Below are 18,365 nucleotides of genomic sequence, written 5' to 3' on the forward strand. Positions count from 1 at the left end.
CGCGGCGCGGCGGAGCATCCTGGAGGCGCCGGGCGCGAGGTAACGGGCAGGGGCGCGGGCGGGGACGGGCGCGGGCGGGGACGGGCGGGGACGGGCGGGGGACGGGCGGGCGGGCGTCCCGGCCTCTCTCGGCGCAGCCCCGCGCGCGAAGCCGCCCGGGAGCCGGCGCGGACGGGCACGCGGAGCCGGCGCGCGCGTCGGGGGGACCCGAGCGGGAGGGCGACGCCGGCAGTGGGGGGCCCGGGGCGTGTGGGGAGACCCGCGTGAGAGACGGGGGCCGACGCCCCGAGCCTGAGGGCCGCCCCGCGGGGGTGAGGTGAGGGCGACTCAGCCGCGTGTGCGGCCGGGCGGGAGGCGCGGGGCGGGAGACTCGCGTCCGGAGCCGCCACGGGCGAGAGGGAGGCGGGCCCGAGAGGCGCCCCGAGCCCGGGGCCGGCGGCCGGCGGCGACCGCGCGCCTGGGGGCAGTGGCTGCGAGACCCGGGGCGCGGGACCCCCAGGCCCCGGCAGGGGACTCGGCTCCTCGGGGCGCCCGCGGGGCGGCTCGTGCCCGGGCAGGGGGCGCCGCCGCGACGGGATCCTGTGGCCGCGGGGGATCCCCTCGTCGAAAGTGGAAGGAGATATTTGTGGCACATTCTTCCCTGAGCACTAAGCAAATAGCGCGCCCGCGGGTTGAGCAACGCTGGTATAAATAGGAGCCGCGTTTCATGGAACACTTGTCTGTGAGCCCCGCGGCGTGTGTGGTGACACAGTGCAAAAGAATCTGCCCCGCGCCTCATGGCGGGGCGCACCCCCCGGGGGAGCGAGCACCGTCTAGCACTGCGGTAGCGAAGTGCTCTCCCATCTGGTGCTTATCTGTCAGAGCTGCTCCCTGATTTGAAGATCCGGGAGGCACAGACTTTTCTAAACCTGGGAGTGCTTCCTGCAGTCTTTTTGCCTCTTTGCTTTGCCCTGAGGCCCCTTAGGAAACTGCCCAGGCTGCCGACATTCCTGGCGTCCTCATGTGTGCTGATCCCTTTTGCTTCCCAACTTAAGTCTCAGATGTCCTTCGAGTTCTTCTTCTTCTTCTTCTTTTTTTTTTTAGAGATTTATTTATTATTTATGCAGAGAAGAGCTGGGGTTAAGGCCAGAGATGGGGCGGGTGGTGCGATGACTCACCAGAGACAGCGGGGAACAGAACAGGCAGACCTGCTGAAATTCAGTGCTGAGGGGAGCAGCAGGCGAGACAGAAAGGTCTGCCTGCCATGTGGGTTGCTCCCTGGCGGGCCAGGCATGGAACTCATGCTGCAGAGGCTGTGGACTGCTTCACAGTGCGGTGCTTAACCCCTTGCGCCACCAGGGAGGACCTCCTTCAGGTTCTTAAATTTTATTTTCCTCTCCTGATTAATAGGTGGAAAACCACCAGCCATATTTTTCCTCTCGTCTTCCTCCCCTGTCTGGCTGTAGACCTATTTTTTATTGCAGACAAAAGTAAATACCAGTTATGTCACTGATCTCCCCGGCCCTTCTCACAGGAAATTTTCTGACCTCTGTCCTCTTGAGCTTCCTACTGCAGTCTCCAGGATGTTCTACAAAAGTGACACAAAAATTCATGGGACCTGGGGCTCCGGGAACAGCCGCTGTCTAGACATGCGTGATTCGAGATGGCCAGCTTAGTTCTCTCGACACGTGTTTGGGCTGGTTGTTTCAGTTACACCCCAGTGTGGGTGTGATGGAACTTCTCAGTAATTGCTGCCCCTGCTGGGCATGTACAAAGGAAAATATTGTCCTACTGCTTACAAGGTTCTTTTATTTATTTATTTTTAATTACTTTCCTCACTCTTTGTTGCAGAGATTAAATGACCAAGACAGAGATGAGGAATTAGGCCTTGCTGCAGAGACTTCAATTTCTTCCCAGTACCTGACCATTTATGATGAGGCAGCTTGTGGAAGTGTGATGTTTCCTTATTTCCTCACAGGTGAATATTATTGCTCTCTTATCTGTGAGTTTTCTTGGAACTGTATGATTTGTAAAGAATTTTAGTTATTTGTTAACTGTGAAAAAGATAGTAAAAAGAATGGCTCACACATAATTAACAATTATGTGGCATATAATTTATTATATGAGGAAATTATATATTATGTTATACTTTCAGAAGAGTAATTATGGTGTTTTTTTTTTAATTTTTTAAAAAGATTTATTTATGCATACAAGAGCTGGGGTACATGCCAGAGATGCGGGGGGTGAGAGGATTCACCAGAGACAGAGTGGGGAACCGAACAGGCTGACTGAATAAAATACACTGCTGAGGGGAGCAGCAGGCAAGACAGGAGAGGTCTGCTTTACCATGTGGGTTGCTCCCTGGCCAGGGATTGAACTTGTGCAGCAGAGGCTGCAGATTGCTTCATTGCTTAATCCCTTGCGCCACTAGGGAGGGCCTTTTTTTTTTTTTTTTTTTTTTTTTTTGTGTGGGACCCTCGCTGGTGGCCAGGTATGGAACTGGCACTGCAGAGGCTGCGGGCAGCCTCGCAACCCAGCACTCAACCGCTGTGCCACCAGGGGAGGCCCAGGGAGGCCCTTTTTTTAATTTTTAAAAAAGATTTGTGCATACAAGAACTGGGGTGTAGACCAGAGGTGTAGGGGACGAGAGGACTCACCAGAGACAGAATGGGGAGCAGAACAGGAAGATCCACTGAAACACACTGCTGAAGGGAGTAGAGAGCGAGACAGAAGAGGTCTGCTGTGCCATGTGGGTAGCTCCCTGGCTGGGCATTGAATTTGTGCTGCAGAGGCTGCCGATAGCTTTGCAGTACTGAGCTTAATCTCTTGAGTCACCAGGGAGGCCCTGGACTGCTTTTTTGAGAATGTATGAATGGCGATACCATTGTGCAAATGAATCCAAAGTCATTGTTATAATTTTAGAAGCTTTTTGTTATTTCTTTTTCCTTGTTCATCACCTGTTCTTGAAGAACAAGTACCATGACAGAAAATGGTGGGAATCACTGTCTTGGACTGCTTTTTCTCTTTTTTCCTTTTATATATATATATATATATATATATATATATATATATATATATATATATTTAAATGAGATACCATTTGATAATCTTTTTGTTTTTGTTTGCTATTTGTTTGCATTTTTTAATTTTAATTTAAAAAAAATATTTATTTTTATACAAGAGCTGGGGTACAAGCCAGAGGCATGGGAGGATGAGAGGATTCACCAGAGACAGAGCAGGGAGCAGAACAGGCAGAGGACTGAAATACAGTGCTGAGGGGAGCAGCGGGTGTGACAGGAGAGGTCTGCTGTGCCATGTAGGTCAGCTCCCTGGCCAGGGATTGAACAGCTGCTTTGCCTGGGAAAGCCTTTGCAGTGGTAGTTCTGAGTCTTAACCCTTAGGCCACCAGGGAGTCCCTGATTGATTGTTTTGACTTCTCATAGTGGGTGGTTTTTATTGCTCTTTTGTGTTGCTTGCAATTTATTATTGATTGTCAGACACAGTGTATAGAGCAGTGGAGACTGAGGTACATCATATTTATTCTGAGTAAAGTTAACCTCTACTTTTGCTAGGCTGTTAGTGGGGGAGTTTGAGTCAGGAGATTGGGCTTGGGTTTTATGGTTGCTATGGTTACCTCATGTGCACTAATGGCTTCAGATTCCTTAGGTATTTCCTTATGCTTAGGCTTGGTTTAATGGGGAGTGGTTTTTCTTAATCCTTAAGCTTCACCCTCAGCTTCAGCTCTTCTTTGTGCACCTATGCCTCAGTGCCCAGCCTGCCAGTCTTGTCGCCGGGTCAGGAGCAGAGGGCTTCTCTCTTGTTTTGTTCAGTCTTACTCTGAGTTAGAGACTGTTTCCCTGGGTCTGGGGTGCGTGTGTATGTGTATAGGTGGATGGATGTTTCTTGGTGATCTTACCCCTCCCCCAGAGGTAAAATAACTATAAACTATAACACGTATAATGGTCTAGATGAGAATTTGCCCTTCCTGCAGGCACAGAGAGTTCTCCTATCTTTTGTCCTGCCCCATCTTCCTTGGGAGTGAGTTTTCCATCTTTTACCAGGGATTTAAGATTTGTATTGTTAGAAAAGGACCAGGTGGACCTTTGTCTTTTTCCCAGGCCAGTCACTGCTTTCCTCCTCCAGGCTGGCACCCCGGAGAGGCTTTCCCTGTTTTCCTGCCTGATATTTCTTAGGCGCACCACTGAGGTCTGTGGAGGAAGACCTCTTGAGTGTCTGTGTCTCTTGCTAACCCACACTTGACCTTTAGTAGTTCATTAAAAATTGCTCCGAATTCTTCTTACTTGCCTGAATACTGTCCCATCATCTTCCTCTGCCATCGGTGAGCCAGAGCTTGCCTCTCACTGTGGAGGTGCCTGTTTCTCCTGAAATTTTCGTCCAGGCCAGTAACGTCAGCTCTCTAGTGGCTTCAGGAAATGTTATGGTTTTGTAGGTTATTCGAACCTTTCTTGTCATTGGAATAGGAGCGATGCTTTCCCTAGCTCTCTACATCTTAACTGGAAATTAAGAGTCAGGGAAATTCCTTTTTAGACTCATTTTCCAGTGAAATGAATCCAATGAAATGAACTTACCTGTCTCTTTCCCTTCCTGTAATATTGTAATTAAATATATATTTGGTCTTTGTCCACAGTTCCTGGCACGCAGCTCCTGTAATTTCCTATATAAGATCCATAGGGACATCTTTTGTTAAAATATTTAATTTTGTTACTGGTTCCTAAAATAACTCCAGAGCATAAAGGAAAAATGTATATCTTTCATTATTTATAAAATTAAGTCACTTTCACCACACATGAATTTATGATAATGAGGTAGATTTTGGAGCATCTACATCTCTAAGGATGGGGACTAGGACTGATTGCTGGGGGGACTAACCTTGTGATTAGAGGGTTGAAACTTTCAGTCCAGTCCCGACATTTGGGGACGAGAGAAATTTGAGACTGAATCACCAGTGACTTAATCAGTCTAGTCTGCCTTTGTGATGAAGCCTCCATAAACAACCCAACAGGATGGAGTTTGGGGAGCTTCTGAGTTACTGAAAGTGTGAAGGAACCCAGAAGGGCCATGGGGACTTCATGCTGTTCTCACACACCAATGCATCTCTCTCATCTTGCTGTACTTGAGTTGTAGCTTTTATAATAAAATGTTAATTTCGTGAGTAAACTGTTTTCCTGAATTCAGTGAACCGGTCTAGCAAATGAAGCAAACCAACAAGGGCGAGCAGGAACCTCTGACTTATAACCAGTTGGTGGGAAGTACAGGTAACAATGTGCACTTGCCAGGGTGTCTGAAATGGGGGAGGGGCCATTTTGTAGCACTGAGCCCTTGACCTGTGGGATCTGGTGCTCATTCCAGGTGAGTAGTGTCGGAAGTGAGTTTAATTACAGAACATCTGGCTGGTGTCCCAGCACTGCTTGGTGTTTAGAAAACCCACCTGCAGTGGTGGTGTCAGAAGTCCATAAAGAATGCCTGGTAGTCCCAGTCCTTGTCCCCCCAGCTACGCTCTGATGGGGTAGGGGGAGACTGGAGTGGTCACATTTCTCTGCTTGCATGTGTTAAGTTGAATGGGAAAGGCAGCCTCTCCCTCTAGTGAGAATGTGGGCTCCTTGGCTGTTTCCTGGTTTTGTTTTCATGGATGCCTGGGCTCACCTGACAGACACGTGAAAGCAACTATGTTCCCATGTGGCTTATAGGGAAACTTGCATGGCTTGGTGCTAGAAGGGAAAGGAGAAGCATTGCTTCCTCAGAGCCAAACCTCATCTGAGCAGGGGTCAGCTGGGGCTGGGGGAACGCTTGTTACTGACCCAGGGGAGCATTTTTCGATTGGGCTGAAGTCTGCACTCTGGAAGCAGTCTGGGACAGGTAAGGCAGGAGTTTTGTGGAGATAGGATTTTACCCTGAGAACTACTCACACCTGAGTGGCTGTGGTTCCCTGTCCTGGGCTTTATGACACAAGATTCTGGCACATCACCTTTGTTAAGTAGATGAGAGGTTTCTAGGAAGATGATATACTGATCCCACTCTTACCTCTGGAATTTATTTCTGTGACCGTTAAGGACTGACTCCTGGGTGGGAATCAAATGACCTATCAGATTGCTTCCTTCAAAAGATGGGGCAGGTCACAGTTGCTCCTGGGGATCTGAGCTCCTGGTCTGCTGTGGTTCCAAGAAAGAGACAAGGCCTGTGGACCGACCATGGATCTACAGCTTTTAGTGAGGGAGGGTGGGGTGACTGGAGCCGGGGAGGGAGGCACGGGGGAGGGGAGTGGTGGTTGGTGGTGGATTATTGGTGGGAGGGCTGCACCTAAGAGGAACAGTAACTATAGAAAGATGATCCACAATGTAAGAAAATAAAAAAAAATATAAAAATAAGCAAAACAACAACAAAAGACGAGGCTGGAGAGGGGAATGTAAATTCATGATTTCTGGGCACAGGAATTGAGGGAGGGAGAAGGTCATGCACAGTCAGGAAGGTGCTTGTCTTTCTTGGCAAACTCAGGGTCCTTTATAGGAAGGTTGGTGTGGAATCCAGCTTCTCTGAGGTTTCTGGATTGGCCCAGCTCTAATCCAGAGGTAATAGTGGGTGTGGGTGTTGTCGTCGTTTCCTTATAGGATGCCTTCCAAGGTCAGAGCTGTGAATAAGAGAAGTCTTATAGCTTTAACTGGGTATCAAGATTCCTGGTTTCTATTCTGGAAGATTCTCTTTCCAACCCTAGATGGTAGTGAGGAACATGCAAAGGGGAAAACAACAAAGCAAATGAGCCCCAGGTTAGGGCATCCTCTGGATGTTCTTTTTTTTTTTTTTTTTTAAGATTTATTTATTATTTATTTGTTTATACAAGCACTGGGTACATCAGAAGTGCGGGAGGGTGAGAGAATTCACCAGAGCCAGAGCGGGGAGCAGAGCAGGCAGAGGGACCAAAGTACACTGCTGAGGGGAGCAGCGGGCGGCAGGAGAGGTCTGCGCGCCATGTGGGACCCTCCTCCGGTGGCCGGGGAGCAGCCGGGGATCGAACTGGGCTGCAGAGGCTGCGGGCAGCTTCGCAACCCAGCGCTCAACCGCTGCGCCACCGGGGAGGCCCTGGATGTTCTTTTTCCATCTGGTTTTATTATGTTATCCCTCCTGTGTACTTTGGAAAAAGAAGGGTATTGAATGGGTAAGAAGTGTTGTCAGAAGTTGGTGGGTGTTGTTGGACACAGCTACACATAGGTGTTCATTTTCATGAAGGTGCTCTCCTTGGTCCATTCTCTGAAATAGTGATGTTCCTTTGTCTGATCATCTTCCTTCCCACCATGTTCAGCCTAAACGTGGTTACAGATCTCTACATGTGGCTGGACACCGTGGAAGTTCCTGTTTACATTTGGTGGAGGTGCGGGGGAAGGACTGTCTGCGTGTGGGTCATGAGAGGCCTATCAGACTGGTGAGGGCTGTGAACCTGGTGCTGGGACCCTGGTCTTCCCTGTAGAGCAGGTCTGCAGGTGTTTGAGCTGGTAAGAACAGAACAACACCTGCACCTCACGACAGACCCGTGCTTTGGATAATCCCAGTGGCAGCCTGCTTAAGCCTGGCCCCTTTTTAGAGTTGCCGTCATATAGTGTCTGAGCGCTCATGGCGCCTTTCTCGGGAGCAGTGGATCTCTGCCTATCTCCCTTTCTCTATTTCCTGTGGCTCATTGCTTTTAGCTCTGTGAGAGGCTTGTTGTCTCTATATAAGATGTGGACAGAGAAACCTACCTTTGTGTCTGAATCAACGCTTCATCAGTGCCTGCCAGAGACTGACATATTTCTGTTCTTTGCCAGGCCACAGTAAACAGAGGTGTGAAGGAAAAGTTAACTATGGAAGCTATGGAGTTGGAGAGCCCCAGACCCACCTACCATCTCATTCCTGAAACCAGCCAGCTGAGGGAGGAAGAAGATGTCAGCATACCCTCTAAAGCAACCACAGAAATCATGCAGCTGAAGAAGGAGATCTCTCTGCTGAACGGAGTTAGCCTGGTGGTGGGCAACATGATTGGCTCAGGAATCTTCGTCTCACCCAAGGGTGTGCTGGTACACACTGCCTCCTATGGCTTGTCACTGGTCATATGGGCCATTGGCGGGGTTTTCTCTGTTGTGGGTGCCCTTTGCTATGCAGAGCTGGGGACCACAATCACCAAGTCTGGGGCCAGCTACGCTTATATCCTAGAGGCCTTTGGGGCCTTCATTGCCTTTATCCGTCTGTGGGCCTCACTGCTTATCGTGGAGCCCACCAGTCAGGCCATCATCGCCATCACCTTTGCCAACTACATCATCCAGCCCATCTTCCCCACCTGTGAGCCCCCGTACCTGGCCTGCCGGCTCCTTGCTGCTGCTTGCATATGTAAGTCTGGGGGCTTCCTACAGAGAATGTGTGGGGGCGTGGGTTATTATAATAACTTCTAATGGTACCATGTTTGAACAGCATATTTAACTTTACTTTTTGGTGGGCACAGCGGCATCTTACCTTTGAAGAGATAATTTCACCAAAGTCATTTGATCCTGAGAGATAAATAAGAGTGTAGGATGGGGATGGGAAAAGTCTGAATCTGTTTTTTAGCTTTTGGTGTCTCACATTCCTTCAACTTCTGGCTGTCCCTGAGTTTGCATGTCTTGTATTTATTTTGTGAGATTTTTTTTTGATTGGAGTCAACATCACTAGTTATGATTTTTTTCCTTTTTGTTTAATTTTATACTGTTATTCTCTCTTTCTACTCATTATAAGTTAACTCAGAAAAAACTCAGTGGTGAGGTCTTTATCCTGCTGCTCATAAAAAAGAAAAGTTCTTTTGCTTTCCAACTTTTCTACCTTAAACCAGTTTAAAGGCATCAGTGAAGAAATAACCTTCTCTAGACGGGGATGGGAGCGGTTCTCAAGGCACGATCCCTCAGACCCAGCAGACCTCCTCCTTCCTGCGCTGCCATTATCTGCAGCTATTCTAAGCAGCAGGCACCACACCAAACATGACTTTTCCCATTGGTGTTTCAGATTTCTATACGCTAACTTTGTAAACAAGCTCTGTGGTGGCCAGTGAGGGTGGCTTCAACCCCATATTTGGGTTTCTGAGAACAGAACCTGAGCGCTTTATTTTCCTTTTTCTCTTATGAAGTGGTTAGGAGGGATTCTGTGTAAAATCACTGAAAGGGGGAGAAGCTTGCTGTAATTTTCCCCAGTCTTATAGAGCTAGTGTTTTAGCTGAGAGGTGGCCCAGAATTCCCTGTGTTCGTGGCTCCGTGCTGCCAGAGGCACTTAATTATGCTCCGTTCTTTCCATAACTCTGCTAGCAAAGGCTTTGGCAGTGTGTGGAGTGTATCCACAGTGTTAAAAATAGACTGAGTGTACCTTGGAGTTAGCAGTAAGGAGGTTGTACGGTACACCTCTCTCCCTCACTTTAAGGAATCTGTTAAAGACAACTGTTAAAGGATAGCCCTGGGACAGGGAAAGGTGGGTACTCAGGTTTGTGTCTGAGAGGATTTGGCCAGGGGAACTCTGTCTGGCTGAACACTCTAAAAAGTGAATACTTTTCTTACTATAAAACATGGTCATTAAGGAGAAAATTAGCTGAGCCTCAAATCACCAAGAGATGAATACTTCCAACTGTTCAATCGTGTCTTCATTTCTTTCTTTTATAGAATTGGCATCATACTTTGCATGTAATTTTACGTTGCTGTAAACATAACGCATCATGGATTTTTCCTTTGCCTGGAATGTCCTTCAAAAGAAACTTTATTTATTTAAAAGATTTATTTATTTATGCATACAAGAACTGGGGTGTAAGCCAGAGGTGTGGGGTAGGGGGTGAGAGGATTCACCAAAGACATAGTGTGGAGCAGAACAGGCAGATCTACTGAAATACACTGCTGAGGGGAGCAGCGGGCGAGCCAGGAGAGGTCTGCTGAGCCATGTGGGTCAGTTCCCTGGCTAGGGATGGAAATCATGCTGCAGTGGCTGGTGACAACTTGATAGCACTGAAACTTTAACCCCTGTGCCACCTGGGAGGCCCCTGAATAATATAAATAATGCTGCTGTGGGGATCTTTGTATATAGATCACTTTTCAGAGTTTTTACATAATTTCTTAGGATAGAATTCTGTAAGAGAAATCCCTGTGTCTAAGGAAATAAACTGTTTTTAAGATTCTCCATTGCTTTCTAGAGGGTTCTGTGAGCTTGTGCTTTTTATCTGAGTACTTGAGAGTGCATGCGTATTCTTTCCATGATTCCATAGGATGGGTTCCAAGGAATAACCAAGTCAAAGTGCACCTTTTATATAATTTTTCTTATATAATAGATTTTTGTTAAATCTTTTTCTCCTTTATGAATTTTTTCCCATTTTCTTTATGTTTAGGAAGTCCATCTCCATGGCAAGAGCCAATCTCTTGATTGGAATGATTTCACCTCTTAGAAATGCAAAGTCATGATGTTAAGTACAATTAGTGTGCAATACAGAAAAGGGGACAAATGCCGTTTCCAAATCAAGCACCCAAAGTTACCCATCCCCTTGTGGGTGAATGTCCAGCCAAACAGGGTTGGCCCAAAACAGGGCCTCTGAGGCCCGAAAGCCTGCCACAGGGCTAAGGCACCTTCTGGTGGGGACCTATAGAAAAGAAAAGGGACAGAAGAATCCCAGCTCATCTAGGACAGAAGGAGCAAAATTACAATCAAAGCTGCCATTGTTAACCTCCCCCCAGGTCTCTCACCCACATCTGTTTCACCCAGTCCAGGACCAGAAAGCAAGTGCAGCTTCTTCACTGTCTCTCTGCTCCATGTGGCTCCATGTCTCTCTGCTCCGGGTCTCCCCCTTGCTCTCCATCCATCCTTCTTTTCTTCCCCAGTCTATTCTCTAGCTTCTTCCAGCTCAGCTCTACCCTTCCTTGGGTAGGGCAGGAAACCTGGAACCTTCCCTTTTCCTGAGGACCATCCTGTTAAAAAGATATCTTCTTTCATTAAATGTACCTTTACCCAGATTTCTCAGAATATGAATTCCTGCAAGCCTTCTATCCCAGAAACCCAGATGTTTCTGTAATCCAGGTCTGAAGGCAGAAATTGGTTCCAGGTGGAACCAAATGTGTCCTGTCCTATCCTGTCTGACTAGACTTTAGGTTCATCTTCTCTTCTTGAAACTTAGGGTGTGGAATCAGGCTGATGATTTCACAAAGCCGGGGTGTGCTGGAGAGAGTCTCCTTGAGCAGGGGTGGCAGTGGGAGCAGCCTGGTCTCAAGTGACATAAATTGGAAGATGCCAATTAGTTCATAATGAGGGAAAAAAAGAAAAATTTGCACTGAATTCAGGGTGAACTGAATCCTGCTTGGAGGGTAGGAGAATTAAGTTAGTCTTGGAATTGACACATTAGAGAGGATTGTTGGTTGGAAAACTGCCTAAAGAAATCATAGCAATGCCAAAGTAGACATTAAGAGCCCATAGTAGAAAGACAGAAAGACAGGCCCAGACAGGCTCCATGTATTCCACTCTAGGGCAAAGACTACAAGTTGGTGGTCCATGTGGCAGACTTGGCCTGCAGATAGTTTGTCCCACCCGGGTTATAATCAATTGTGAATTTCTTGCATATTTGAAAATCAGAATTTGCTCTTTCTTTTGAAAAATCACAAGTTCTGGCAAACTTGGACCCTAAGTCCTGCCTTCCACAATCAGCTGAATGTAGGTGGTGGTCGGGCCCTTTAAATGGAGCACATACGCTCCAGTCTGCTGTAGTCCTCTCCCTCTTGTTCTGTACTCCATTCTCGCCTTTGCTTTTCTGGATTACTGCCCTGACCCCTGAAGGCACTGCTGTTTTGGATCCCGCCTCAGCCGCCCAGGTTACACTGGCAGAGAGAGCCAAATAGCTACTTTTGAATTTCAGGCTGTCTTAGCAACTCATTATCCTAGAGCAGTGGGTCGCAACCCTAGGTGAATTTGCTCCCCAGTGGATTTTGGCAAGGTCTGGAGACTGCCTCAGCTGTTGGGAGGGAGTGCCACTAGCATCTATGATGGGGTCAGGAAGGCTGCTGAAAATCCTGTAGTGCATGAAATAGGACTTGTCTGACCCAAAATGTCAATAGTACTGAGGTTGACATCTCCGTCCCGAGGTACAGTCTCCTCTACACATTCTGCATCTTGAAATCTTCTGTGGAGGGTTGGGCCTCAGGCTGCAAACTGAACTCAGAAAGCTTGGGAGCCCTTATTCACTTATGGGAGCGTGGGGGGAGCATGGGAGTTCTTGAGGTCTTCTTTGGGCCCCTCTCCCTGGCCAGGTGACAGGTATGTTCTCTGTAGGCCAGGTAGTTAGCACTTGAAGAGTACTTGATTTGAACGCCAGGGGTAATGTCTCTGGCTGAGTTGTGGCCGGTCCATTTATCTCTGTGGGATCCTGCCTGTGGTATCTCCTCACACACACCACCGGAGTATCTGCCGGGAAGGTTTTAATATGGAAGTCGGTTCAACACTGACAGTGTGACAGCAAAGCGGAAGTCTGCTGGGCAGTATCTCCCCCGAGGGTTTGCGTGATGAGGCTGACAGTGCGGGAAGAGGTGAAGGGGAGGGAGACTGCCAGGGTGAGACTGGAGTGAAGATACGCTGAGGAAGCCTCAGTAACTTTCTATTGTCTCTTGCTGTCCTGGACGCTGACTTGGGCAGGTTGCTCAGTAGGAAGGATGTGCCTCCCTGTTTTGGTGAGTTGTTGCTATGGCCAGATAAGCTTCCCTGTTCTGCCAGCGGCAGGCGTGAGGAGGCTTGTGTGTTCACCGTAGTTGCTTTAAGGCCCGAGCTAACTCTGCTCTGTATACATACAGAATAAGAAGTTTTTATAATAAGAGTGAAATTTTTATAATAAGGCTTAATACATATGTGTGTAATAAAAAGCCAGGGGGCTTTTTTTGAAAAAAGGCGCGAACCTTTAATAAACAAAGGGAGGCTGGCGTCCAGGGGACCCGAGGAATGTTGGTGGAAAAAACACAGTTCCCTCCAGCAGTGCAAAAATAAATAAATAAAAGCAAAAATAGTCTGTAGCCGAGAAGATTGTTCTTAAGAAGGCATGTCCATCACACGTTCATGCGGTTCCAAGAAGCAGCTCTGCGTGGTGGTTCTGCATTTGGGAGGGTTTGTTTGCTTTTACTGAACAGTAGAACTTTTCTCTCCTAATCGTTGTTTTTCTCCTTTCTCCCGCTTTGTTGTTGTTAAGGATTGCACGCCTCTGTCCTTGAATGCCCGTGAGTAACACCCAGCCTGTTTGTGGGAGGAATTGGAAGGGTTCCTTCTCCCTGTTGCCTTTGGGGAAAGGGAGCTGGGCCTCCCGGCAGGCCAGGATTACTCTGTGCTGCTCTTGAGGAGAGCAGGGGGGCGCAGCTCTGTCTCTGGGCACGTGCATTATGGGGTTTCAGGCAATGGAAAGCCTAAAGCAGCAAGGCTCACACATACTGGGCTGGGGTGTGTTTCTCTCACATGGGAAAAGGAGCAGTGTGGGGCTGGTACGATGACGTCATCATTTAGTAAGAACCGGGTTCTTCCTTCTGTCTTACTGCTCTGCCATCCATCTTCAGCGTGTCGCTGTGAGTCGGGGGTCCATGCTGGCTGCCTAAGCCCTAGCTGGCCCGTCTGCATCGTAGGGGCAGGAAGGACAGAGCACGGCATCTGCCACCTTGCAGATGTACTTCCCTGAGGTTCTGTTTCTGTGAAACGTTGCTATCATCCTTCCAGAACCCAGTTACTTGGTCCCATCGACCTGCAACTTTATTTTGGGCAGCCATGACTCCAGCTAAAACCCCTATTGCTAAGGAACAGTAGAAGAACAGACATTAGACGATACTTAGCACTCTTTGCCATAGAGACTTTGGGGATTTGTTTCTGTTTTGGAGTTGAGTCTGGATTTGCTGTTTGAATACTTCTTTGTCAGCATCAAGCCCCCAGAGAGCCTTGAAGACCCTCACATGGGTGCCAGAATCTTTGGTGCGAGGAAATGAGAGAAGGGAAGAGGGAAGCTTGGGTGTTTTCATGGTGGAGCCCCTGGCCTGCAGGCTAGCCATGTTGTCTCTAAGTTCTGACATAGTCGGTGTCTCTGATGCACTCCGTAGGGATGGGAGTTCTGGGAGGGACAAAGGGTGGAGAGCAGATGGCGACATTTTGTTTCTTAATTAGAATCAGGGCAACAGTCAAGGAAGGTACTTGGTTTCTGCTCGGCAGCCCTGTTCTGGGAGCTCTCTGTTCTCTGGCAGGCCTGAGAAGAGGGTGAGGCAACGAGGCCCCTGGGCCAGCATTTGGGAGGTGCCCTCTCTCGGGAGGCCCTGGACGAATCCCCTTTAGTTTCATGCCCCAGGGGCCTCACTTCCCTTGCCCAACCCCTGGTCGTGCTCCCTGGCCTCACACTGTTGTTAATTATTTTTATTTTTATTAAGGAAGAAGCATATGTGCATGGTAAATAAAAGTAGAAAAGGGCATGTACAGTGGAAAATGTCTTTGTCCCTCAGAGCTTCAGTCTTCCTCCCCAGAGGCAACCTTATCTCCTTCCAGCTGGTGTTGGGGGAGGGGGGGCTCTGCAGGGACTTGCAACAGGCTGCTGTCATTCACTGAATTCCTACCATGTGCAATATTTCCTTTATTTACTGGCGTGCGGAGAGCACCGAGCCCTGCGAGAAGTCTGTAGCACGATGGCAGGAAGCAGAAGCAGGGACTGCTGGTCTGGGGCAAACGAGTGTCAACTTCTCTTCCTCATCTTTTTTTTTTTTTTTTTTTAAAGATTTGGTTTTTATGCATATAAGAACTGGAGTACAAGCCAAAGGTGTGGGGTGGTGAGAGGATTCACCAGAGACAGAGTGGGGAACAGAACAGGTGGATTGACGGAAGTACACTGCTGAGGGGAGCAGCGGGGGAGATGGCAGAGGTCTGCTGCGCCATGTGGGTCACCTCCCTGGCTGGGGATGGAGCTTGCAGTTGGAACTCCCGCGCAGTGGCTGCGGACAGCTACATAGTGCTGTGGCTGCACCCCTTGCGCCACCAGGGAGGCCCTCTTCCTCATCTTGCAGCCACATTCGCTCTACAAACCAGAAGCTGGGGGAGCACGGCCAGGTTCCTGGGAGACAGTCTCTTTCTCTGTGTGCATGCCCATCTTTTTGTCCCTTTCTGTCTGTCTCCGTCTCCTGTTTTGTCTCCTATCTCTGTCTCCTGTGTCCTGCATATCTCGCCGTCAGTGTTTTTCTCACTGGCTGTACAGCCACTCGCTTCTGCTTCTTTCTAGAGTCCTGTTTCCTTCCTCTGCTTTCTTGTGGCTTTTGTTTCTCTATTACAAGAGCTTGTGTGTGACTTTGACTTTACTATGGTCCCAAGCTTGTTGCTAATGTTAGCTAGATTCAGTCTCTTGGTATCCCTACTCTGTGTCAGGAGAGATTATTCACTAAGTGAAGTTTGGGTCCAGTGTCTAAACGGATCAGCCATGGTTGGAGAGGAGGAACAATTTCTAAGAAGGGATTCAGCAGCTCCCTCGAGTTATGCTTACTGCCTTGCACAGGGGCCTGGGGATTACCGGTGATTATTAACCAGGTTGTCCTATGTCAGTTGATCTAGGCTTCGCACCAGGAAGCACACTGATAAGCAAGGCAGGTCCTGGGGAGACCTACCAGCAGCCTGCATTCCTTTGGTCCTCTCTCACCTTGACCATGGTCACCCCCTCCCCCCAACACTAGTCACTGCTTACAGGCTAGTAAGCACCTGGGTCACTGCCAGTGTGTTGAGTGAAAGCCCTTGAAGTGCCCTGGAGATTGTTCTGTCCCCCACATTGCTTATTTCACAGACTGGTCCTCGGCAGTCCCCTCCACTCGAGTGGAGAATCATCCGCTGTCTGGCAGTTTCCTTTCCCTGGGGAACTGGCAGTTAAGTGAAATCACTGCCACCTTCTTCCAGTAAGGGCTCCTCAGTTCCCCTCTTTGCTTGACATTGAGCTTAGAAAAACAGAGTGCTGGGCCTCCCCGGTGGGCCAGCGGTTGAGCGCTGGGTTGCAAAGCTGCCCATGGCCTCTGCGGCACCAGTTCGATCCCCGGCTGCTCCCCGGCCACCAGAGGAGGGTCCCGCATGGCGCGCAGACCTCTCCTGCCGCCCGCTTCCCTCAGCAGTGTGCTTCGGTCCTTCTGCCTGCTCTGCTCCCCGCTCTGGCTCTGGTGAATTCTCTCACCCTCCCGTGCTTTGACTGTACCCAGTGCTTGCATAAACAAATAAATAAATAAATCTTTAAAAGAAAAGAAAAGAAAAACAGAGTGCTTTTGTTTCCCCCTGAGAATTTGTGGTCTCCTGGGGGATGTACCACCCCAATGCCCAAGGGAGAGACTGGCATGAGACAGCTGTCTACATGACTACAGCTTGAGGAGCTAGCTGTGTTGTGGAGTGGGAATGCTGGAAAATTCAGTGACGCTTGAGCTCAGTGACAGGCTGGCTAGTGTATTTGGAGAAGTGTTTGCCGAGGAAGTGGGGGTGAGCTGCCTTGAGAGTGGGAGCTGCTGTTGTCCGTGGTGGGAGGAAGAGGGAAGGTGATTCTTTATAGGCTTATCTGGCACCGAGGAGAGAGGCCGGCTGAAGGAGAGCGTACAAGTGGGTGGGAGGACTAAGAAGTGACCTGGAGGATGAGCCCAGCAGATCCTGTGGTGACATTTGAGGTTCACATAAAAGTTCTGTTTTTGGAAATCAGAGGTGTCATTTTGGAATCCCTGGTTATTTGGGTCTCTTCTATTCCCCTCTTGTGCCCCATGGATCAGAGCGATCCCTGTTCAGCAAGGGTAAGGTCTGGGACTTTCCATGTAGGGCCCCGCTGTCACTGGGGTATGTGCAGAACCAGAGCATAAAGCCCGCCCTGCTGCCCGAGCCTTCGGAGCCCCCAAGGCAGCTTGCTGCTTCAAGGCCCTCGGCAAGGTCCATGAAGGTTTGGATAGAAATGGGGGTGGGAGATCAGTGGGGTCCATGTGTGCTTGGGAATGGTTGTTAGCCTCATTCAGCCTCAGTTTCCTTACCAATGAGATGGGAATAGGAATGTCTGTATTTGGGATGGTGAGAATTAGTTTTGAGGATGTATGTGAAGTTGTCGGGCCCTTAACAACCCTCCCCCCCCACCACACACACACACGTACATGCAAAACACTGTCTTTCTACTTCCTGGTGACCTACCACCTGCATTCAGATTCAACTCAATTTATTGGTGGGCCTATATTTTTATGTAGTCATGGAGAAGTCTTATGCCTCATCTGACTGGAAATTGGGGCGCTTGAGTGGGGAGGAGAGGGTGAGTCCACCATTCCTGGGGGTGGGAGCATTTACAAAATGGTTCTGGCTATCGGAATGTGTGAATGTATGTAGCTCACTTGTCAACAGTGATGGCCATACAGATGGCTATACAGCTACCCCTCAGCTGGGGCAGATGGGCAATGTCCCCCTATTTGCCAGTTCTGGTTCCGACTAGTCCATTGACCCCTTTACATTAGGCAGATAGGACAGAAATGATGTTCTTTGTAAAGGGATGTTGGGCCTCTCTGCCCTCAGTTCCAGCCTACCAGTGACTTTATGGTTTTCCTCCTAGGTCTGCTGACATTTGTGAACTGTACCTACGTCAAGTGGGGCACACGTGTGCAGGACGTAGTCACTTATGCCAAGGTCCTGGCGCTCATTGCCATCATTGTCATGGGCCTTGTTAAACTGTGCCAGGGTAAGAAGGGCCTAAGGTGGGGAGGAGGGTGGCTGACTCCTGGAGTCCCTCCGGGTTCCCAGAGGAGGACATGGGACTCTGCTAGCTCCATGGCTCAGCTCTCTCTGCATCCATGCTAGCCTGCGTGTGTCAGCGGCCCAGGCATCCTGGGCTTCTTGGCTCAGGCTGCCTTGGTCCTGAGTCCACCTTCGCTCAGAGCTGCTTTCCCTTCGTGAAGGTTGAGAGCATTACAAGGAGCCTGCCAGGGCCTAAGCGCTCTAGAAACTTGGACCATGCATAGGGTCTTAAAAATAATCAGTGAGCATAGTATGTGCTCCTGTTTTAGGTCTGTGACGCCCAGGCAGAGCCTAGGGGAGCTTGAGAGGAGTGGCGGGGGGGGGGGGCATATGCGTGGTATGAAGGTGGCTGTTGAAATGAGGGGTTGTCTTGCAGGCTTTATTTTTATTTTTTAAAAATTTATTTATTTATGCATCCAAGAACTGGGCTTTAGTCCAGAGGTGGGGGGTGGGGGGGAGGTGAGAGGATTCACCAGACAATGGGGAGCAGAACAGGCAGACTGAGATGCAGTTTGTGTATCTGCCCGCTGACTGAGCAGCAGGCAAGTCAGGAGAGGTCTGCTGCGCCGTGTGGGCAGCTCCCTGGCCAGGGATCGAACTTGTGCTGCAGTGGCTGCAGACAGCCTCAT

The 18,365-nt window shown here is 49.2% G+C and overlaps 1 protein-coding gene across 4 annotated transcripts in view; it reads left to right on the plus strand.

The window, feature by feature from the left end:
• SLC7A6 (solute carrier family 7 member 6) overlaps window positions 1-18,365 on the plus strand; it is a 30,762-nt gene continuing 12,397 nt past the window's right edge. For 2 of the 4 annotated variants that reach the window (XM_037515972.2, XM_054696937.1), the window contains exons 1-4: window positions 1-39; window positions 1,831-1,957; window positions 7,794-8,352; window positions 17,555-17,680. In XM_037515972.2, coding sequence (XP_037371869.1) covers window positions 7,830-8,352; window positions 17,555-17,680 — 649 coding nt within the window. In that variant the 5' untranslated portion in view covers window positions 1-39; window positions 1,831-1,957; window positions 7,794-7,829. Of the gene's footprint in view, window positions 40-273; window positions 317-807; window positions 1,355-1,830; window positions 1,958-7,793; window positions 8,353-17,554; window positions 17,681-18,365 lie in introns of those variants that run through there. The other 2 variants (XM_054696935.1, XM_054696936.1) reach the window with 2 other exon arrangements.

Source organism: Talpa occidentalis, unplaced genomic scaffold, assembly GCF_014898055.3.
Source record: "Talpa occidentalis isolate TD23 unplaced genomic scaffold, MPIMG_talOcc4v2.1 talOcc4.17, whole genome shotgun sequence".
Lineage (NCBI taxonomy): Eukaryota > Metazoa > Chordata > Mammalia > Eulipotyphla > Talpidae > Talpa > Talpa occidentalis.